The sequence below is a fragment of the Amblyraja radiata genome, chromosome 11 (genome assembly GCF_010909765.2).
Source record: "Amblyraja radiata isolate CabotCenter1 chromosome 11, sAmbRad1.1.pri, whole genome shotgun sequence".
Lineage (NCBI taxonomy): Eukaryota > Metazoa > Chordata > Chondrichthyes > Rajiformes > Rajidae > Amblyraja > Amblyraja radiata.
In genome coordinates, this window is record NC_045966.1 from 62,318,716 (window position 1) to 62,342,756 (window position 24,041).

General features: G+C 42.9%; 1 protein-coding gene and 1 long non-coding RNA gene across 3 annotated transcripts in view; one reads left to right on the forward strand and one right to left on the reverse strand.

The window, feature by feature from the left end:
• Window positions 1-3,042: 3,042 nt before the first annotated feature.
• The window catches only part of lcp2 (lymphocyte cytosolic protein 2), a 168,338-nt gene continuing 147,339 nt past the window's right edge, over window positions 3,043-24,041 (reverse strand). For both annotated transcript variants that reach the window (XM_033030013.1, XM_033030012.1), the window contains 6 exons: window positions 22,081-22,216; window positions 20,717-20,754; window positions 14,677-14,777; window positions 13,573-13,647; window positions 8,271-8,426; window positions 3,043-3,928 (listed from right to left, as the gene is read on the reverse strand). In XM_033030013.1, coding sequence (XP_032885904.1) covers window positions 3,791-3,928; window positions 8,271-8,426; window positions 13,573-13,647; window positions 14,677-14,777; window positions 20,717-20,754; window positions 22,081-22,216 — 644 coding nt within the window. In that variant the 3' untranslated portion in view covers window positions 3,043-3,790. The remainder of the gene's footprint in view (window positions 3,929-8,270; window positions 8,427-13,572; window positions 13,648-14,676; window positions 14,778-20,716; window positions 20,755-22,080; window positions 22,217-24,041) is intronic.
• LOC116978693 overlaps window positions 22,386-24,041 on the forward strand; it is a 34,103-nt gene continuing 32,447 nt past the window's right edge. The window contains exon 1 of the long non-coding RNA XR_004413503.1: window positions 22,386-22,456. This is a non-coding gene — a long non-coding RNA (uncharacterized LOC116978693). The remainder of the gene's footprint in view (window positions 22,457-24,041) is intronic.

Below are 24,041 nucleotides of genomic sequence, written 5' to 3' on the forward strand. Positions count from 1 at the left end.
ACAGCACCCAAGGTAAGGATCGAACCTGGGTCTCTGGCGCTGTAAGGCAGCAACTCTACCGCTGCGCCACTGTGGTTGGAGGAGATTGGAAGATATTCACCAGGATGTTGCTTTCAGTTGGTACACAAAAATGCTGGAGAAACTCAGCGGGTGCAGCAGCATCTATGGAGCGATGGAAATAGGGCCGAGACCCTGAAGAAGGGTTTTGGCCCGAAACGTCACCTATTTCCTTCGCTCCATAGATGCTGCTGCACCCGCTCAGTTTCTCCAGCATTTTTGTGTACCTTCGATCTTCCAGCATCTGCAGTTCCTTCTTGAACACTGTTGCTTTCAATTAACTGTTTCAGGTAAGAGGAGTTAAGACTGGACATCCTAGTTCTGTTTTCACAGGAGCAGAGGAGGTTAAGAGAGGACATGATTGAGGTTTATAAACTTATAAGGGATAGAGTAGACTGCAGGTATAACTTCTCCATATCAGAGATGATACAATACAATACAATACAATACAATACAATTTTATTTGTCATTTGAACTTCATTGAGGTTCAAATGAAATGTTGTTTCTGCAGTCATACACAGAAGAAAAAGACCCAAGACACAACACAATTTACACAAACATCCATCACAGCACATCTCCTCCTCACTGTGATGGAAGGCAAAAACTTATCCCTCCCCTGCACTCCCCAATTCCCCTCCCGATGTCAGAATCAAAGCCTCCGGCGGGCGATGGTAATTGTCCCGCGGCCATTAACGCCACGCCGGGTGATGCAAGGCCGCACTCCGGGTCTTGTTGTTGGAGCCCCCGGCGGGCGCTAGCAAAGTCCCGCAGCCATTCCAAGCCGCGCGGGGCGGTGATGTGAGGCCCCGCTCCAGGTACTCTTCGACCCCATAACTCGGGCGGGAGAAGTCACCGTTGCGGAAGCCTCGAAAAGCGGTCTCCCAGCAGGGACCCGCGGGCTCCCGGTATTACTGTCCACCGGACCTGCGGTTGGAGCCTCCGAATCTCCGCAGCAGCGCGCCATCACCGCTCCTCCCGCTCCGAACTCGGCCAGCTCTATGATGGTGAGTAGGTCCGCAGCTCCGCGACTGGAGCCCTAGGTCGTTCCTGCTGGAGGCCGCTCCACGTTGCTCAGCCCCAACGACAACGGAGACCCGACAAGGAAAAGGTCGGCTTCTCCGTGCAGGGGAAAGATTTTAAACGTTTCCCCACCACCCCCCCCCCCCACACACACACATACCCCGTCAAAAAAAATAAAAACTACATTGAAACAAGACACAAAATAATAAAAAGACAGACGGACGGCAGAGGCCGCTGCGACGTGAGTCGCGCCGCCCACCAGGTTCGATCCTTACATAAAAGTAGAGGATATAGATTTAACATAAGGGCTAAGAGATTTAGAGGGGATCAAGGGGGAATATTTTCCACCCAGAGAATGATCAGTACCAGGAATGTACTACATGAGACAAAGGTGGAGGCAGAGTCACTGATAGCATTTAAGAAATGTCTGGATACACTTGAATCACCCAAACCTGATAGTATAAGGAGATTAATGTGGATGGGTACCCACTGGTCAGTGTGGACTCAATGGGCCAAATGGCCTGTTCCCATGCTGTAAGGCTCAACGACTAACTTGTGTTAATAATAAAAATTAGGAATTTACTGCATACATTTGCAGAGTTAACCAGAGATGGTTATCAATTCAGATGAAAGATTACATTGTCTATTTTTGAACAAATATGTTGCAGTTGCAAAGACTGTTATAATTATATCTTAGAGTTATTCTGTTGACAAATGTGACAATACGGAGACAAATCCATTTGTGGCATCCTACCCCAAGTCTAATGCGTGCAATATCACCAAATTTCATACAACCTATTCCATAGTGTTTTAGTTGATTTTTATGCCACAGTCTAGTGAGATAAGCAGCACTTGGAACCATGTCACTCATTTAGCAACTAAAGTAAAGACTATTCTGGCCATATACTCAGTTCAAATGCTAGCCTTTATGAAAGATTATCTGCAAGATTCAGCAACCTAACTGCACAGAACACCTGTCCCACTGCGGCGACCTAATTTGCGAGTTTAGAAGAGTTTTCCCTCGACATACTCGCAGCATGGTTGACACGAGGTCCTAGGAGGTCTTTGTAACTCTCCTTCATGCTCAAGAGTGGATCCCGATTACTCGAGGCCTCAGCTAGGTCGCGGCGTTTTCTTCAACAATCTAAGGTAGTTGAAGGTAAAGCTCGTTGAGAAAGAAAAGGTAAGTAAACCGACCGGTAACGTTAAATGCCCGCTAAACTTTATCAAAAGTTGTCTGGTTTCTTAAAGGTGTCTCCACTCCTTCTCCCCCTATCTCCCCCTCCACACTCTCTAAAGGACTTACCGAACTGTGCCAGCCATCTTTTACCTTCCTATTCATCGCACGTGCGAATTTTAGACTGCGCTCCCCCACTTTCCCTGGCCCCCGCCTTTGCGATGTGTTTGTAAGCGTGTCTAATTGGAGCCTTTAGAAGAGTTTGCCCTTGACTCATACTTGCGGCATGGTCGACATGATTTCCTAGGAGGTCTTTGTAACTCTCCTTCATGCTCGAGAGTAGTCCCCGCGTACTCGAGGTCTCAGCTAGGTCGTGGCGTTTTTTTCAACATGATGAAAAATGTCCGCGAGTAATAAAAGGTCGCCATGGAAAAAAATTTATATTTTTTTTACTCGTAGGTTTGGTCGAGGTAGGTCATAGTAGGTCGTAATGCTATCATATGTAATTGAAGGCAATCAAAGGTAGTCGAAGGTAAAGCTCGTTGAGAAAGAAAAAGGTAAGTAACCCAACCGATAATGTTAAATGCCCGCTAAACTTAAGTAAAAGTTGTCTGGCTTCTTAAAAGTGTCTCAACTCCTTCTCTCCCCCCTCTTCGCGCTCTCTAAAGGACTTTCCGTAACTGTGCCAGCCGTCTTTTACCTTCCTCTTCATCGCGGGTGTGAATTTCAGACAGCGCTCTATTTCAGAACTTCAGTATGTACAGATGTTTGCTCTTCAGAAACACCCCATTACATTTAAATAATTTAAAACACACTTGGTACAATGTTCAAACCAGAAATTATATTTATTGTGATGCACCAACCTACTTGCTATCATATTTTTTTGTTTGTTGATAAAGCTATATTTACAACCGTTAGGATAATATAGGTAATGAACTAAGGGTTGCATTACGCTAAAATACGATGATCCACCATGCTGTGTACACCAATGTTTAACTGTGAGGATGCTACTTGCTGCACAGAGTAACAAACAAATCTGAGAACATCACGATGGCAACAGATGTCGGGGAAAGGTGAATGAGGCAGCATGATGGATGTAATTCATTGGGAATTTTGCAGATGGCTTTTTGGTGGGTCATTTAAGGGGGGTTTGGAATGGAGGTCTAATGACGAGATCAGTTGATGAGGCAGGGTGAGGGGGTGTGGACAGTTGGGGGGAGGGGGAGACATTGAGGGAGAGCAGGGGGACAGTGGGGGGAGTGAACAGTGAGGGGGCGAACAGAGTGGAGACAGTCTTGGGTGATGATATGAGGGAAAGTGTGAATGAACAGTGTCGTGTCTCATAGGATTGATCACAGCCCTTCCTTCCATGGTGCCATTGCACCACTCACAAAGATATAGAAAATGCGATTAAAGATATTTTAAAACTCTTTTCAGTGGACAGAGAATTTCAGGGCACATGTACACAGGTGCAAACATTTTGCTTCTCGTTTAAAAGGTCAATGAGCACCAAATGGTTGGTGTGAGCTTTGGTGGTCAGTTTGCTGTGTACTGAGCTGCAGGACATGTCAGAGTGCACTGCTTCTTTTGTGTTCCTCTTTGATCTTTTCCATCAATGAGCATGAGCGCTGTCTGTGTATGATACTCCACAAGCTCTGTCACCGAACTGAAGTTCTGCAGAAAGAATCAAAACAAGTTGAATACCAGGCAACGGATTCAAATGGCTTTGTAAAATCATTGTTTTGGCCTCCGCTGGAGTGTTCTACAGTTTTCTCCCTCACTTTAGGCTTGAAGAAGGTGCATAAATTTACTTAGAGAAAACAGGGATGTTAAGTTATGGGCAAAGTTTACCCCAGGACCATCGAAGATTAAAGGGCCTGCCCACTTAAGCGACTTTTTAGGCGAGTGCAGGAGACTCTGCGCTCACCTCATGATCACCACTTGGTCTCTGGTGAGTCTCCTTCATGGTCGCTAGGAGTTCCCGCATTCTGGGAACTAGTCGCGGCCTCAGTATGGTCGCCACAAATTTTTAACGTTGAAAATTTTTCTGCAACCAAAAATTGGTCGCCATGGAGAAAATCGATAATCCTGTAGTCGTAGGTGCATTGTAGTGGGGTTGCCATGTAGTTATGGGTAGTCAAGGTAGTCGTAGGTAGTTTTAGTTAATCGCCTTTGCTGACCAGGCATTTTCATTGGCTCATTGGGCGAAAAAAACGTAAGCACGAGTTTTCAGAACCAAGGATAACCGACCGGTAATGTTAAATGCCTGCCGAACTTCACAGCTGTGTATCTCTGGCTTGTTAAAAGTTGTCTGGCTTCTTAAAAATGTCTCCACTCCTTCTCCCCCCCCACCCCCCCCTTCTCCCCCCTTCTTCCCCTTTCTCCCCTTCCTCCCCACCCTCCTTTTTTAAAGAACTTACCTTACACTATGCTAGCCGTCTTAATCTTCCTGTTCATCACGGGGTGTCTATCACGTCTGTGTGTGTGTGTGTGTGTGTGTGTGTGTGTGTGTGTGTGTGTGTGTGTGTGTGTGTGTGTGTGTGTGTGTGTGTGTGTGTGTGTGTGTGTGTGTGTGTGTGTGTGTGTGTGTGTGTGTGTGTGTGTGTGTGTGTGTTCCACTCTGACAGTCGCCATTCCACTTCCCAGTTTTTCAGGCGACTGCCGCGAACTTGACAGTCGCCAGCATTCCACTGAAAAATCACCAAAGTGGGACAGGCCCTTAAGGGGAGATTTTATATAGCTATTAAAATTATGAATTGTTTTAAGATATTTGAAAATGGTCTGAAAGCTAATAACTAATGGATATATATATTTGAGAACAATCCCAAGGGGGAAGTTGTTGTGCATGTTGGCACTAATAACATTGTAGGAAAAGGGTTGAGGTCCTGTAAAGTGCATCCAGGGAGTTACAGTAAGTAAATGGTTAAAAAGCAGCAGTTCAAGGGGAGATATTGACAGATGGCTCCTAATGCCGTGTATTAGCGAGGAGGAAGAATAAGATAGGATAGGTAAATTCATGCCTGTGAGGTTGGTGTAGTGGGCAGAGATGCAGAGTTTTGTACCATTGGGATCCCTGTTAGCGCAGAGGTAACCTGTACAAGAGGATGGATTGCACCTGAACTGAACGGAATCAATATCCCGAGGGGCAGGTTTGCTGGAGTTACTCAGGAACGTTTACACTAGAATGGCAGGGGGATGGGTTCCAATGCAGAAGTGAGGCTGGTGTGAGGCAAGATGTCGGTATGGAAGACGATGAAAGCAAGTACATTTTACAGGATAGGCTGGAGTATGCCAAGGACGAGGAACATGATCATGTTAATTGGAGTAGGATGTTTGCAGGCAAAGTGTGATCTGGAAAGTGGTATGCTTTTAGAAGTGTGATGGTGAGCAATTAGGCCATGCATGTTCCAGTTAGAATGAAGAGCAAGGAAAATGGAAGTAACAAAGGCTGGATGATGAGAAATTGAAGCTCTGGACAGGAAAAAGTAGGATGCATTGGCCAGGTATAGGCAGCCGGGATCAAGTGCATCCATGCAAGAGTTTAGGGGACAGAGGTGCACACATAACATGGGCAAAAAGGGGATAGGACATAGCTTTGGCACATAAGAGTAAGGAAAATCCAAAGAGAAGTTGTTAGTACATTAAGGAAAAGATGATAACTGGAGGGGTAATAGGATCACTCAAAATCCAAAGCAATCGTCTATGTGTGAAGCCACAGGAGATGGGCAAAGTATTCAATAAGTATTTCTTCTCCATTTTACCCTGGATAAAGTCATGAAGACCAGAGAACTTGGGACAGTTAATGGCAATTTCTTGAGGAGAGTGGAAGAGGTGCTAAATATCCAAAGGCCTTTTGAATGTAGATACATCTCCTGGGCCTGATCAGATATATCTCTGAGGTCCAGGGAGAACTAACTGACTGGATACAATATTGAAGGTTGTTTTTTGGACTTGAGGTATGTGACTAGTGGTGTCCCTGAGGTATCAGTGCTAAGCCCATTTCTGTTTGTGGTTTATCTCAATGATTTGGATGAAATTGCGGAAGGTGAGATTAGTAAGTTTGATGATCGCTTCAAACTGGATGTAACTGGATGATCACACCTATTTACACATTATACTAATTTAGCCATATTCTTTTATCTCCCCAAAAACACTCTGCATCCTACACTCTGCAGCCCAACTCTACAAGCCAGGTTTGTGTCTTCAGCAGATTTAGCTACATTACACTTAGTTCCCTGATGTTATCATAGGTTCTGAAGTGCTGGACCCCAACATCTCTGAGGCAACCTGTGGTCAGTCCCCCAACTGAAAGTTTATTCCTACTCTCTGTTTCTTTAATCCATGCCATACAATTATATTCAATCGTCTGTGTTCTAATTTTGTTTAATAAGATCTTTAATGGCATATTATCAAAGTTTTTCTGGAAATCAAAGTATGCCAATTCTGTTGGTTAGAAAATTGGTTGGCAGACAGGAAACAAAGAGTAGGGATTAACAGGTCCCTTTCAGAATGGCAAGCAGTGGCTAGTGGGGTACCGCAAGGCTCGTTGTTGCGACCGCAGTCATTTACAATATATATTAATGATTTAGATGAAGGAATTAAAAGTAACATTGGCAAATTTGCAGATGACACAAAGCTGGGTGGCAGTGGGAACTGTGAAGAGGATGCAATGAGGATGCAGAGTGACTTAGACAGGTTGGGTGAGTGGGGAGATGAATGGCAGATGCAGTATAATGTGGATAAGTGTGAGATTATCCACTTTAGTATCAAGAATGGGAAGGCAGATTATTATCTGAATGGTGTCAGGTTAGGGAAAGGGGAAGTACAATGAGACCTGGGTGTCCTTGTACATCAGTCACTGAAAGTAAGCATGCAGGTACAGCAGGCAATGAGGAAATCTAATGGCATGTTGGCCTTCATAACGAGAGGAGTTGAGTATAGGAGCAAAGAGGTCCGTCTGCAGTCCTACAGGGCCATGGTGAGACCACACCTGTAGTATTGTGTGTAGTTCTGGTCTCCTAAATTGAGGAAGGACATTCTTGCTATTGAGGGAGTGCAGCGCAGGTTCACAAAGTTAATTGCCGGGATGGCGGGACTGTCATATGATGAAAAAATGGAGCGACAGTGCTTGTATTCACTAGAATTTAGGATGAGAGGGGATCATATAGAAACATATAAAATTATTAAGAGATTGGACATGCTAGATCCAGATGTTGGGGGAAGTCCAGAACCAGGGGGCACAGTTTAAGAATGAGGGGGAGGCCATTTAGAACTGAGATGAGAAAAAAACTTTTCACACAGAGAGTTGTGAATTTGTGGAATTCTCTGCCTCAGAAGGCAGTGGAGGCCGATTCACTACATGCCTTCAAAAGAGGGTTAGATAGATCTGTTAGGGTGAGCGGAATCAAAGGGTATGGGTAGAAGGCAAGAAGGGGTACTGATTGTGGATGATCAGCCTTGTTCACATTGAATGGCGGTGCTGGCTCGAAGGGCCACATGGCCTACTCCTGTACCTATTGTCTATGTATCAATTCTACTTGTACAACCTCAAAAGCTCCACCAGATGTTAAACAAGACCTTTCTTTCATGAATTCTTGTTGAACTTGCTTAATACATGTTATTTTCTAAGTGTTTTGTTGTTACCTCTTTCTTAAAAAGGATACCAGCAATTTTCTTCCTTCTGTCAGGCTAAATTATGGTGTAGTATGTCACCTTATGTCCCCTTCCTCTTTTAACTTGTGGGATTTCATTTTCCATCTTCCAAATTGTGGGAAGCTTTCTAAAATGAATGTAACTTTGAACCACTGGGGAATGTTTGAGGTGAGTCATTTTGATATATTTAAGGGTAGGTAAACATGTATGTTAAATAAGTTTTGTTGATTGGATAAGAATGATCATTAACTGCTGTACAAAACATTGGTGATGACTGGCTGGACCATCTGGCCTGTTTCTATGCGGTATTTTCTATGACATTCTTAATGAAAAACCATGTAAGTTGAGGAATTTCTAAACTCACTTCCTTTCCTCGCAGTCCAGTTCCCAATAAGTACATAGCGATGTTCTCCTGATAACGGATTTGAACGTTGTATACCTTGTCCCCGTACAATACCATTAGGACAAAAGGGTGTTCACTGTTTCTCCGTGAGCTGTCTCTTACCAAGAATGTCCCATCCTGAAAAGCAACACATGAACTGCAAGTTAGTATTGCTGGGAGATCAAGTTTCTTCTACTAGTGACAAAAGACTGTGACTATTTGCTGCAATGCTTAAGCCTGTTCATCAGTAAGCATTATTGCAAATCATGGTATAAATGCAGAACAGGCTTGCCTAATGCCAACACTAACATTTTCTCTGTACTACTTACAGTAGATGTGGTGAAAGCCCATAAAAATCTCATAATGTTGCTGGAAGCAAGATTTATCATTTTACTTCTACCACCTCGCCATACTTGTGCATATGACAATAAACTACGCTTGATTTAAAGTCTCCTTCTGTATTATAGTGAGTATTCTTATATTCCTTTCCCCTCATGCAGCATTCATTCATGAATACTTTTCATAACCTCAGGATGTCTTAAATTGCTCCACAGTCATCTCAATACTTCTGAATTGTAGTCACTGTTGCAATACAGGAAATATGGCAGCAGGTTTGCAGCCAACAGCAATGAATTACATTACAAAATAATATCTATTGGTGAGAAGTAATTATTGGAGAGGATGTTCGAGAGATTCCCCTGCTGTGGGAAGCATTTCCATAAATAATGCTTCTTTTTCTGATTCTGGGATGTGACTGTTGTTTCTGAGTATTATTTCAATGTGTGAATCACTTCATAACATTTTATTCACAGTGTGCTGTGGTAGATGTTTATGTTAATTTTTATGTGGTTGTGTGTTTTGCTGCTGTTTTGGTATGACTGAATGGCAAATCAAATTCCTTGTATGTTCTTACATACTTGGCTAATACATTTTTTGTATCTTTTGCAAACATAATTTTATATAAAAATGCACTGTGCTTTAGATGCCACAAAAATCTTAACAAATCAGTGAGTATTTTAGCTGTCATTAATTCTGTTCATTATTTATTTTGCAACAATATCTAGTTAATAGTTTGAATATACATACACATATATACATACAGTACATACATAATTTAAACAAAATACTGGATTCACAGTCTGGAAGCAACTGCAGAAAGAAAACCAAAGTACAGGTATTTATGGGAAGCAAATGAGTTGGCCTGGCAGAAGCTGGGAAAGGCAGACACGATGAAAGAAAGGGATTTTTCGGATTAATTGTTATGTTTATTCTGTTGCCCTGTGACAATTGAACGTTACAGAGGGTCCAGCCAATGCTCTAGGAAGACCAGGCAGCTCTCAAATTCCCAATGACCCATAGTGCTGGGGTGTCACTGAGCTACAGGATCCAGCAACTCTTTGCTTTCACCTGCCCTTCAGCTGTTGAATTTCTCCAAGCCTGGGAAACATGCCCACAGTCCCTATATCTGAGACATGGAGACTGAGTTAAATATTATAATTGTCATCTTTGCTTTTTTAGAGTGGTTTGTTCAGCTGGTACCAAACATACCAGTTACACCAAACAGAAAGACAGAAGGAACAGCAGATGCTGGAATCTTGAGCAAAATGCCAAGTGCTAATGTCAGTGGGTCAGGCAGCATCTGTGGAGAAAATGGATGGGTGACATCATCTGCCCATTCCCTCCACAGATGCTGCCTGACCCAGTGAGTTACTCCAGCACGTTTTTAACGCCAAAAGGAAGTATACTAGTGGCAGATTGGGACTAAAACAAATTCATTGAATTTGGCCTCACCACCAGCAATCTCTATTGCCCATTGTGCAGGGTTAGAACATGAGAATTGATCAGAATTGACAATGTACAGATTCAATCAGTTTTAAGCAAGTTTAGAACTTAGAAAACTGTGGGTGGGGTTTGGAGTGAGTTAGCAGAAATTGTATGAGAGGAGAGCAAGACAAATTAAATGACATAAGAAATACAATTGCAACAAGTTTCAATTTATATTGAAATGTTAATGCAGAAAATGGATGCTTCAAAGTGTGTCACAGTGTTATCTAACTAAGTTTGACAATTTTAAGACAGATGACCAAAAGCTTGTTGAGTTGTATGGAGACTCTAAGGTGATAAGATTCAGAAATGGATGGCTTGGGAAAGGATTTCAGCAGACCATGGCATCAAGAAGATCAGTGACAATGATAGGGAAATTAAATTTGAAGCTATACTAGAAACTAGAAGTCAGTGGTGTAGGGATCTTAGATTATTGTAGAGCTGGAGGGTCTGAGGCCAAGGGTACTAGATCAAAACAAAACATTATGTTTAAAAACAAAACATTCCTCAGCTGGGCAATAGGAGAAAAGGACTTGATGTTTGTTGAGAAATACATGGAGTTTTGGATGCTCAATTTTACGCTGGTAAGTAATGGGTTAGGCACTGGGTTAGACCCAGGAGAACAAAGCCATAGTTGGAGGTGATAAAGACATGGAAGAGGAGGTCATGAGAATGATGGCCAGTATTATGGAGGTGGAAATAGGTGGCCTTAATGAAAGTAAATACATGTGTTCAGACGTTAACTTCTGAACACATGTCAGCTATGGCACCCAAATTATGAATAATCTGATTTAACCTTGGATATTTGCCAGGCAGGAAAAATGATTAGCAGCGAGGCTACAGAGTTTCTGAAAGTGGCCAAGGGCAAAGACCTTGAAATGTTTTCCTGGGGCTTGTCTCTGCTCACCCAATTGGGCAGGCAATCTGTTGATTTTGATTTATTGAAACAATTGGGCAGGTAGTTGTGAACGTAGAACTGAATATCAGCAGCATACACATGGAGTGTGACTATATTTTTGGTTGATGCCACTGAGGATCTAGATAGAATGAGATCTAGAGAGAATTAAGAAGAAGCCAATAGCAGACCAAAGAGGATACTCCATGAGTCCATGAATGGGAATGAATTGCGATCACATGTAATTTTTTCCACAAAAGATAGTTAAGAATAGAACTAAATGTGAGCAGCTGGATTAAGGAGGGGAGGTACAAGAGGAGACTTTGTGATCAGTGGAGGGTGGTGATGCACTGTTACTGGACTAGTATTTCAGAGGTGAAAGTTAACAATGCAGAGACCAGAGTTCAAATTCTACCATCGCAGTTGTGAAGTTTAAATTCGAACCATAATCTGGAATTTAAAAGAGATACTATTTAATAGTAATGATGATGATTAAATCACTGGACTTTTGCAAAAACTCATTTGGATCATTGATGTCCTTTGGAGAGAAAATCTGCTTTCACTGCCTGTGACTCTAATTCTTCAGGGAACGAGGGTTCCCCTCCCCTACTATAGATGAGGCTCTCACCAGGGTCTCTTCTATACCCAGCAACACTGCTCTCGCTCCCCATCCCCCCCACTCAGAACAAGGGCAGAGTCCCCCTAGTCCTCACCTTCCACCCCACTAGCCGTCACATACAACAAGTAATCCTCCTTCAATTTCGCCACCTCCAACGTGATCCCACCACTCGCCACATCTTCCCATCTCCCCCCCGTCTGCCTTCCACAAAGACCGCTCCCTCCGTAACTCCCTTGTCAAATCTTCCCTTCCCTCCCGTACTACCCCCTCCCCGAGCACTTTCCCTTGCAACCGCAAGAGGTGCTACACTTGTTGCCTTACCTCCCCCCTCGACTCCATTCTAGGACCCAAGCAGTCGTTCCAGGTGCGACAGAGGTTCACCTGCATCTCCTCCAACCTCATCTATTGCATCCGCTGCTCTAGATGTCAGCTGATCTACATCGGTGAGACCAAGCATAGGCTTGGCGATCGCTTCGCCGAACACCTCAGCTCGGTCCGCATTAACCAACCTGATCTCCCTGGGCTCAGCACTTCAACTCCCCCTCCCATTCCGAATCTGACCTTTCTGTCCTGGGCCTCCTCCATGGCCAGAGTGAGCACCACCGGAAATTGGAGGAGCAGCACCTCATATTCCGCTTGGGCAGTCTGCACCCCAGCGGCTTGAACATTGACTTCTCCAATTTCCGGTAGCCCTTGCTGTCTCCTCCCCTTCTCAACTCTCCCTCAGCCCTCTGGCTCCTCCTCTTCCTTTTTTCTTCCCGCCCCCCCCCCCCCCCACCCCACCCTACATCAGTCTGAAGAAGGGTTTCAGCCAGAAAAAGTTGCCTATTTCCTTCGCTCCATAGATGCTGCCGCACCCGCTGAGTTTCTCCAGCACTTTTGTCTACTCTAATTCACCTAAAATGGTCTGGCAAATCAGTGTTCAAGGACTGTTAATGATGGACAATAAATAATTGTATTACCAGTGATGCCTATATTCTGAAATAATAATTATTAAATCAAATAAGCATCTGCAAAACAGTTCAAGATGTTTTAGTAGTTGTTTAACAATGCCATAGTCATAAAGGGTGGGATTTGTGAGATTGATGAAAGCTACAAAGTTGTACAGAGGCAGAGACATGACTGGATACCTTTCAGTAAGGGTTCTGGGTAAAATTAGCACAGATTTGGGAGACCACAATTAGTTTGAGTTAAAATACAACAGTTTAAGGATAAGAGGGAAGTATTTTAGGACCGAGATGATAAAATCATTTTTTACACAGAGAGTGGTGAATCTGTGGAATTCTCTGCCGCAGAAGGTAGTTGAGGCCAGTTCATTGGCTATATTTAAGAGGGAGTTAGATGTGGCCCTTGTGGCTAAAGGGATCAGGGGGTATGGAGAGAAGGCAGGGATGGGATACTGAGTTGGATGTTCAGCCATGATCATATTGAATGGTGGTGCAGGCTCGAAGGGCCAAATGGCCTACTCCTGCACCTATTTTCTATGTTTCTATGTAACAGGACTAAACAAGCCAAAAAAATAGCGCTCATGATGGCAGATTAAGGGGTGACAAGATGAAAGTATTTAAAAACAAATTATATTGATGGCAAGAGAGCAATTGCATATTTTGAATGGCAGGGAGCTCAAAGTTCTGGAGTAAATGTAGAAGATTAAGAACAATCAAGAGAATCATCTGTGCAGAATTTTGAGGGGGTGGAATCAACTCCAGCTTTAGTGGTTAAAGTAGAAACTGAGTTAACATTTAAGACCAGGTTGGCTATGTGGATGAAAGGAAAGAAATGATTGGAATTATCTGCTCTCTTGGAGATTAATTCCCATCATATATATTTGGGTTGAAACGCATGTTTGTTTCTTTATGAATTTTATTTTTGAAGACACAAGTAAGAACCAGATAATAATTATTGCGTGAGAAGGTTCTGATTGAAGAAACAGTAGTGTTCAGTACCTCATCAATACTTCGAAGAGCTGAATCAGCTTCTGATCGATTGATGCAACCTGCATACCATTCCCTGGACAGAAACTGAAACAGAAACATTTTGCTAAGAAATATTTTCTATGGCTGATGGTAGTTCAGTTAAAGACATGTCATAAAAATCAGTCATGAAATTGATAAAATGCCAGCATGAACAATATTACTCCAATCAAATGTTAGTTCTTCAGAGTACTCAGAGTACTCAGAAGGACACTGCCTTCAGATGCAAAAGACACAGTCCAGTAACTGGTATACATGCGTACTTACTTCACCATAAGGCAATCGCTTTCAATCCTGCATTGCTGAATAGGTTTTGCCAGTGATAAATGAGGATGGCTGATCAAAAGGCATGAACAGATGTAATCCTTGAAAAATGCTGCCAGCATCAGATTGTATCTCCCAGGACATGGGTTCAAGGTGAAGGGGAAAAGATTTAATAGAAAACTGAGGGGTAACCTTTTCACACAAAGGGTGGTGGTGTGTGGAACAAGCTGCCAGAGGAGGTAGTGGAGGCTGGGACTATCCCAATATTTAAGAAACAGTTAGATAGGTACATGGATAGGACAGGTTTGGAGGGATAGGGCCAAACACAGGCAGGTGGGACTAGTGTAGCTCGGACATTGTTGGCCAGTGTGGGCAAATTGGGCCAAAGGACCTGTTATAGTTTAACTGCTTTGAAGACACTAGTCATGTTGATCCTGCTCTAAGGTGCTCTATATAGATCTCGAGGTGAATCAAAATATCATTTCTTTATGGGGTCAAACATTAGATATATACTTAAACAAAAAAAGAGCACGGAAGGGGACTTAATTGAATAACAAACCAGTCCATTAGTGATTAATGATACTTATGGATAAATAAATATAGACTAGGGAATAAGTTACCCCTCTTCAAATTTGTGTGAAGGATAATTTGAATCAGCTCTGAAAAAATGATGTTTCAAAACGTATCCAATGAATGACACTCCCATCAGTGCAGTAGATTGAATTCATGTACTAAAATAAGCTGGCAGGGGCCAGATGTTGGTGTTGCTTTGAATGGATGTGCTGAATGCGATGAATGTGAGTATTCCCTTACCTCTTCTGGTAGCGCCTCTGGTGGAGGTCGGACCTTGTTGATTGGTAGAGGTTGGGGAGGTCTGGAATCAATCGGGCCTCTTGAGAAAGACTGCTTGGCCTCTGTGTATAAAAAGCATAGTCAACTGAATGAATAGTTACACAAAAACATTACATCTCACCTCTTATTGATGATCCAGCAACATTTTCACAACAGATCATCTCTTCACAAGCTTTTACCAAAGAATTATGCATACAGTGATTTGGCCCAATGTGTCATCATCAGCTCTTTGAAAAAGTTATTCAATTAAGTCCCCTTCTGTGGTTGCTTTAAAAAAAAAAATGTTTTCAAGTATATATCTAATTCTCAAAATCATTATCAAATCTACTTCCACCAGCTTTTCAGTCCAGAGCCTAGAAATTCACCCCCACTGGTCCAAAAAGATAGTGTCATGCAGCTGAATTTGGTTTAAATCAGAGTTGCAGGGCAGCAGAGTGCCATAGTGTGTAAAGCTTCTGCCTCACAGTGTCAGCTCAATCTTGAGTTCTGCTGCAGTCTGTATGGAGTTTCCTCCAGCTGCTCCCATTTCCTCTCACATCTGATTTTTTTTCTACCTTCAAAAGTCAAGGTGAGAGTGGGCTAGCAGCCATTTTGAGAAGAGAGAAATCAATTTTGAAAAATGGCACGAGGATAGAGAGGTTTTTTTTATTGAATAGGTGGGACATTCAAAGAGCAGATGTGTAAGAAAGAACATCAGATGCTGTTTTAAATCGAAGGTAGACACAAAATGCTGGAGTGACTCAGCGGGTGAGGTAGCATCTCTGGAGAAAAGGAATGGGTGACGTTTCGGGTCGAGACCCTTCCTCAGACTGATGTCAGGGAAGGAGGTAGGACAAAGATAGAATGTAGGCAGATGTTTGATTGCTTGAGGAAGTGATGCAGCAGCCAATAAGAGGAAGGAAAGGAACAGAACTGTGAGAGAATTTTTCTACTGTCAAGTCAAGGAGAGAGCGGAAAACAGCCATTTTGAGTAGATAAATCAATTTTTTTTAAAAGAGAGAGAGAGAGAGAATGCTTTTTTGATTGACTATACAGAACATTTGCAGAAGCAGATGTTTAATGACTGAGGAAGAGACAGAGCAGCCAATAAAATACGGGGATGTTTAAGCAGTGTGGTCTATTGGGAGTGGACATGGTGAGGTATTGTGCAGAACTGCTTTGATGAAAAGAGCTGAAGACAGGAGTGCTGAGCTAGCAAGGGAGTCAGTTGCAAGCCTGGAGCAATGGCTAGTTTATAAAGGAGCTGTTGGGAATAAATAAAGTAGGGATGCAGGAGCTACTATTTGTGTGATCTGGCTATCACAGGCTGGGTCCACAAATGGCGGGGATCGGGGAAAGTGTGGGGGGGGAGGGGGGGTGGAGAATGGGAGAAGGGAGGGAGAGGGGGAGAAGGGGTTGTGAGGGGAAAAGGTAGTGGATAAGAAGAGTGGAGCAGGGAGAAGGGAAGAGAGGGGGACGCCCCCCATTTGTGGACCCAGCCTGTGAGAGCTAGATCCCACTAACAACTCGTGGCCAACAGTTTAGTTCCCATGAGGAGCAGACAGAAGCTAGGGTTAGGGTTCGGGCTAGGGTTAGAGTTAGGACTAGGGTTAGGATTTGGGTTTCCTCCCACATTCCAAAGGCGCACAGGTTTGTATAAATTGTCCCTAGCGTGTGTGGGATAGTGTGCGGGGGATCGCTGGTCGCAGGCTGGGTCCACAAATGGGGGGGCGTCGGGGAAATTGGGGGAGGGGGGGGGGAAGGTGGAAAATGGGAGAAGCCTTTGACCATCCCTTCTACCTGTGGCACCATCTTCAAAGAACTACATACCTGCACTCCTAGATCCCTCTGCTCTACAACACTCCCCAGAGCCCTACCAGCCCATGTTAGACTTTCTAAAATGCAACACCTCACATTTCTCTGTATTAAATTCCATCAATAATTCATCAGTTCACCTAACCAACTGATCAAGATCCTGCTTTAATTTTTGACAACCATCTTCACTATCTGCAAAACCACCCACTTTTGTATCATCTGCAAACTTGCTGATCTTGCTGTGTACATTCTCATCATTGATATAGATGACAAACAGTAATGGACCCAGCAACAAACTCTGAGGCACACCACTAGGCACAGGCCTCAAGTCTTAGAAGCAGCCTTCCACCATCACTTTCCATGATGCCAGTTTTCTATCCATCCAGCTCACTCTCCTTGGATCCCATGTGATCTAACCTTCCAGAGCAGGTTACCATATGGAACCTTGTTGAATGCTTTGCTGAAATCCATATCTACAGCCCTCATCAACCATTTGTCACATTTTCAAAAAACTCAAGATTAGTGAGACATGACCCAGGGGTTATGGGGACAAGGCAGGAGAATGGAGTTAGGAGGGAGATGGATCAGCCATTATTGAATGGCAGAGTAAACGTGATGGGCCGAATGGTCCAATTCTGCTCCTATCACATGACCTCTCACATACAAAACCATGCTTAATATACATAAACAGCCCTTGTCCAACTAAATGCCTGTATTCCTATCTATCAGAATACTCATCAGTAACTTTCTGACTACAGATGTTAAGCTCACAGGCTTATAGTTCCCAGCCCTTTCCCTGAAGCCCTTCTTGAATAGAGACACAACATTTGCCCACCCTCCAGTCTTCCGGCACCTCACCTATGTTTAATGATGACTTGCAAATTTGAGACAGGGCTCTTGCAATTTTTTCTCTAGCTTCCCAGTGTCCTCAGATATATCTGATCCAGCCTGGGAGATTTGTCTATCCTTCATACATAGAAACATAGAAAATAGGTGCAGGAGTAGGCCATTCGGCCCTCTGAGCCTGCACCGCCATTCAATATGATCATGGCTGATCATTCAACTCAGTATCCTGTACCTGCCTTCTCTCCATACCCCCTGATCCCTTTAGCCACAAGGGCCACATCTAACTCCCTCTTAAATATAGTCAATGAACTGGCCTCAACTACCCTCTGTGGCAGAGAATTCCAGAGATTCACCAGAAAAATGTTTTCCTCATCTCGGTCCTAAAGGAATTCCCCCTTATCCTTAAACTGCGACCCCTTGTTCTGGGCCTCCCCAACATCGGGAATAATCAGGACATCGTGATACACATCAGGACATTCAACACCTCTTCGACCATAATACTGACTCCTCTCAAGACGCTTTCATTGACTGCCCCAAGTTCATCAGTCCTCCTCCTCGTTAAAAACAGAGGATAAATACTCATTGAGGACATTGTCCATCTCCTGTGGCTCCACACAGAGTTGACGCTTTGATTCCTGAGGGGTCCCAATCTCTCTGGTTACCATTTTTCCCTTTATGTACACATAGAATCTCTTGGGATTATCTTTAATGCTATCTGCCAGAACTATCGCCTGTCCCCTTTTTGTCCTTCTGATTTCTTTTTTTAGTTTCCACCTTGGTTCCTGAAACTACTCCAGGGATACACTTGATCCCAGCTGCCTATACCTCCCATGCCTCCCACTTACTCTTGACCAAAGTCTCAAAACCTTCGTCATCCAGGCTTCCTCACATTTGCCAGCCTTGCCCTTCACTCTAACAGGGACGTGCATGTACTGAGCTCTTGTCAACACACTTTTTAACAAACATCCCACTTTCCTGACATTCCTTGTCCTTTAAACAACCTGCTCCAATCAATTTGAGCGAGACCTTCTCTCATACCCTTAAAATTGGCCTTAACCCAATTTAGCATTTTAACTCGTGGGCCCTCTCTGTTGTCCCTATCCATAACTATCTTAATCCTGATCGAACAGTGGTCACTGGTCCCAAAAGGCCCATCAACGAACAACTTGCCCCTCTCAATTGCCCAAGACTTGATCAAGTGTCGCCCTCTCGCACGTGGGCCCCTCTACATAGTGCTGGAGAAAACGCTTTTGAACACTTTTGACAAATTGCACCCCGCTAAACCTTTCACTATGATATGCCCAGTCCATATTGGGAAGGTTAAAATCCCGTAATACCATAATCTTATTTGACCTGCAGCTGTCTGTAATCTCCTGGCATATTTGTTCTTCTACTTCCCATTGACTATATGATACAATTAAATCTATTCATTCCCGGAGGTCTGTAGTACACCCCCGATAAGGTGATCATCCCTTTCATGTTGCTCAGCTCCACCCATGTAGCCACACTAGATGAACCGTCCATAAAGTCACCTCTGACCAATGCCGTGACATCATTCTTAACCAATAACGCAACACCCCTTCCTCTTTTACCCACCCCTGTCTCTCCTGAAGCTCCTGTACCCCGTAACATTGAGCTGTCAGTCCTGACCCTCTCATAACCAGGTTTCCGTAATGGCTACCACGTTCCAATCGCACATACCGATCCATGCCCTAAGCTCATTTGCCCCTTGAATTAATATACGTGCAGTTTAAACCAACCTTCCTTCCTCGCTCTCTGCCTTTCTCCTGCCTATTCTGTCCTCTAACCTTTCTCTCATCACCCTCCATACCAACTTCTAACCTCTCCATCACTGTCCTATTTAAAATCCCACCCCTCCCCTGCTCACCTGTGTAGCATTAGCGAATCTGCCTGCCAGGATATTGGTACCCCTCCAGTTAAGGTGCAATCCGTCTCTAGTATAGGTTACGCCTGCCCCAGAAAAGATCGCAATGGTCTAGAAATCTGAAGCCCTGCCTCCTGCACCACACCTCAACCACACATTCATCTCCCCTGTCTTTCTGTTCGTATCCTTCCTAGCATGTGGCACTGGAAGCAATCCAAAGATCACTACCCTGGAGCTTTTTACCCAACTCCCTACACTCATGCTGTGCAACTTCTATTTTTTCTTACCTATATCATTTGTGTCAACACGCACAACAATTTCCAGCTTCTCCCCCTCTCCTTTGAAAATGTCACGCTGCCTCTCTGACGTCCTGGACCCTGGCTCAAGGGAGGGAGCACACTATCTTGGAGTCTCAACTGCTGCCACACAATCCCCTGGCATGATGATTTTTAACTGACTTTCAAAGTGAAATTTGTTAACACTGTTTCCAGATGACATGGAAATGGTACATCAGCAGCCATAGAAATCATGTGCCAAGAGGCAAGAAGGGCTAGTCTCCCAAGACCTAACCACCCTTGGTATATGGGGATACATGTTTTATCTTTTCTCCAAACAATTTCTATGCAGACTGCAATTCATCAAGACATTCCTCACTGAGATCCGTCATCTGTTGCAGTCGCAAATACAACCTGTTTTTTCTACGTGGATTGTTTTCAAAGAAATTCATCTTCACTACCTGTGCAGGTTGCTGCTGTGGTTTTCTGTCATATTTTCCAATTTGATGTTTGATGAGGTGACCCAAAACAAAAAGGCAGAAAGCTTTGTCTCGGACTTCGCATTTAGACCAGAGAATCAACCAAGGTAGTCTCATAAATACGACTGGTCATGAATTTTGCAATAATTTACAACTGTTTAAATTTGTCTTAAATATCTTCCGTAACACATCTCCCAAAATAGTAAAATTGCTCCAGGCGTTTAATACTAAATCTTCTGGTAACATTTACTCTGAATAGCAAATTTCAGCTATGCACAATAAGAGTTCAAAATAAATGAATTTAGCATCAAACAGATGTTTGAAGTACTAAATCAAATTATATTAGCTTCCATTTTAAATCCCGAAGTCTTTTGGACTTAAGAAATAATGTTATTCCAATCTGCAGGATATTCAAAGGAACTTCACAACATACATGATACTTTTGTACATATGATGCTAATTCAAAATAGATATATGGCATCAGATATGAGGGATAAACCTCAGCCAGAAAACAGGGAATATTCCTTTATTTTCTTTGAAATAATGCTGTGGAATATTCTACATTCATCTGATCCTCGGTTTAAACAGCTCATGCGAAAGAAAGCCCCTCCAACAGTGCAACAAGGTCTCCACAAATAAACCTGAAATAAATGTAGTCATTAGGCAATGAACATTTTACAAAAGAAGTGAGTAATAAAATAAACTGACAACTGGTGCCATACCTTGTTGAAAACGTGGTGGTAAGGACCCACTTGAGGGACTGCCATAGAGGATGGGATGGGGGGAAAGGAAATGAAGAATGTTAATAGGATGAAAAGAAATGGCTAATATGACATTGTGTGAACAACAGAATGATCAGAAAAAATGTTGTTTCCTCCCTGTGTATGAACAGGGAAGAAATACTTTGATAAATAAAAACAGCAAAGCAATAAATATGAGAAATGAATGAGAGACTAATGAAGTTAAGAGTGATTCTCAGCTTAATTGCTTGAGTTAAGAAAATCCAGACTCTCTCATTGTCAATTTTGCTGTATGTGGTTTGTAATATAATTTCATCTTGAAATGTATTTATGTAATATCAGCTTTAATCTCCTATTTTAAACTGATTATTCATTCTTAATTTACTACAAATTGCTTGATTCATACCTCATGACTCCAGGCTGCTTTAAAATTAGTCCTACTAACTGGACATTGAGGTTTAAGGATGTATGAACTCATGGGATGAAATGGAAATTGTATGGTACTGGAAAAGTGCTGTTTGACTGAGCAGAATACCATGTGATGAAACTTCCCCAAACATACACAAGCAGCACTGGTGTTCTCCCCACCAAAGACCCACACCACCCTGGTCACGCTCTCATCCTGCTGCTACCATTGGGAAGAAGCTGCAGGAACCCGAGAACTGTCAGTTGTAGGTTCAAGAACAGGGTCTTCCCATCATCATGGTCCCATGGGCACAGTGGCTCAGTTGCTGCCTCACAGCGCCAGAAACCTGGGTTTGATCCTGACCTTGGATGCTGCAAGTGTGGAGTTTGCACGTTCTCTCTGTGACCATGTGGGTTTCTTCAGAATACTCTAGTTTCGTCCCACATACCAAAGACATGTGGGTTTGTAAGTTAATTAGTCTCTAAAATTCCACCTAGTTTTGTATGGAGTAGGTGATAAAGTGGGATAACATGGAACCAGTGCGAACGGATGATCAATGGTCGGCACAGACCCACTGGGCCTAAGGGTCTGTTTCCATGCTGTATTTCTCATCTACATCATGCTTTTGAACCACATTGAATAATCCTAAACACAACCCTACCTCAGCACCAAATCATTATAGACTTTAAGGGCTGCACGCTGTTCTTTGGCTTGAACTGTTATAGTCTGGTTGCTGGTAACTGATCATTTATTGTATTATTTAGATTTATTTGTTGTTACTACATTAATGTGCCTGTAAAAGCAGCAGCATGGAAAATGTACATTTGGCAATTACCTGCTTTTTGTTATACACTTCATTTCTCAGACAGCATTGCAATCATGACAATTACAACCCAATTTCTACAGCAGATTAAATTGTAAGCCTATTTAGAAAAAGTACCTTTCTGCATTTGATAGTGGCAATTGGTTCCCTCCAGAGAAACTGGGCTTTGGTCCTGGTCTGGAAGATCTATATGGAAAAGTGTTGGCATTCAGAGCAGAGTCCACTGGTCGGGGAAAGGATCTGGATGAAAAACCTGAAGGAGAATTATATAAAATGGCTTTCATTTCAGCTAGTTAACATTATATCAATGCCTTCTAACAGACTGTTCAATTTACTTCATTTCCAAAAATGTATTTGCCTTTAATGTATTCACAGAAAATAAGGAATGGCTAAATTATATTTCTGTATTTGTTCATTCACAGGATGCGGGTGTGACTCACACTCTCATTGTCGATCCCCGACCCAATGAATTGAGTGTTCAGACAGCTTCATGGTAACCCTCCTTGATATTAGGTTTTATTTCAGATTTAAAATTACCTGGATTTAAATTTCCCTGACTCATGGTGAGTCGTGAATTCATCACTCTAGAATAATAGAGTCGGAGTCATAGTACAATACTGCATGGAAACAGGCCATTTGACCAATATGACCATGCTGACCAAGTTGCCTAACTAAGCTGGTCCTATTTGCCTGTGCATGGCTCATACCCCTCTAAACATGCCCTATCCATGTATCTGTCCCAGTATATTTTAAATGTTAAAACTATAGCCACCTCTAGTACTTCCTCTGGCAGCTCATCCCATGTATACACCAACTTCATTATGAAAATGTTGCCACTCAGGTCCCTTTAAAACATTTTCCACTCTCACCTTAAACTTATGCCCTCTAATTTGAAACTCCCCAAACTCAGGGAAGGGACCTGTCTAATACCATCAAAGTTGACCTTGCCTCAATTCAGAATTTTAACTCGTGGGCCTGCCCTTTCTTTATCCATAACTTGCATCAATCTAAGGATTACTGCTCATGTTTAACAATAGTTCATCTCTGCCAGCCCATTGGACTCAAATCAGGTTCCTCTCAAAGATTACATTGACAATTTTCAAAGTCAAATTCTTTCCTTGATGGATTGTTAGATTCAAGGCCACTACTTTGAATTGCAGTCGCGATTAAAATCTGATAAAAGGATCTCGGACAGAAAACCAAGCGGAAACATGCCGCCTCACACATTTGCTATCCCAATTTTAAAAGCCCCGCACTTGCCAGCCGCTCCTTACCAGCAAATATGCTCTCCCAATGGTCCTCTGCAACTTCTCAACTCAACTAAATCGGCCTTACCTCAATTGAGGACCTTAATTCACCTCCATGAATTAAGTCCGTAAGTCCTGGCCACAAACTCTCTGGAAGGCGACTCCAGACTGTCAAAGCTGCCACAGCCAGACATAAAAACAGTTTTGATCGATGAGTAGTTGCTCTACTCAACAGCCAAAAATCTGTAGCCTCCCTTTGATCTGGTATTTTGTTGGTTCACACGCTTGATTAATGGTGTTTTATCATTAATGTTTTATTATTATTAATGTTTAGTGTTTTCTGTGTAATTTGTAACTGTCATTGTATGTCATGTTGTTACTTGTGAGCGGAGCACCAAGGCAAATTCCTTGTTTGTAAATACTTGACCAATAAACTTACTTACTTACTTATCCACCATAATTACTTTAAAAATAATAGAACAAAGATCACTGGTCCCAAAGTGCTCCCCCACTGACATTTCAGACCCTTCCTTGTTCCTTAAGAGGAGGTCCAGTGTTTTGCACGTTCTCCAGTGCAGCCCTCTATATATTAAGGAAGTTTTCTTGGACACATTTAACATATTCCATCGTGTCTGACCACTTTACATTCTGGGAGACTCAGTCAAATTAAATTAGTTCAATTCTCCCACTATACCACCCTATTATTGTTACAGCTATCTGCAAACTCCCTAGGCATCTGCTCCCCTAATTCCCATTGACTGTTGGGATGGCCTATAATACAAAATGATCATCCTCTTTCAGTTTTGAAGTTGAATACCGCCCTCCCCATCA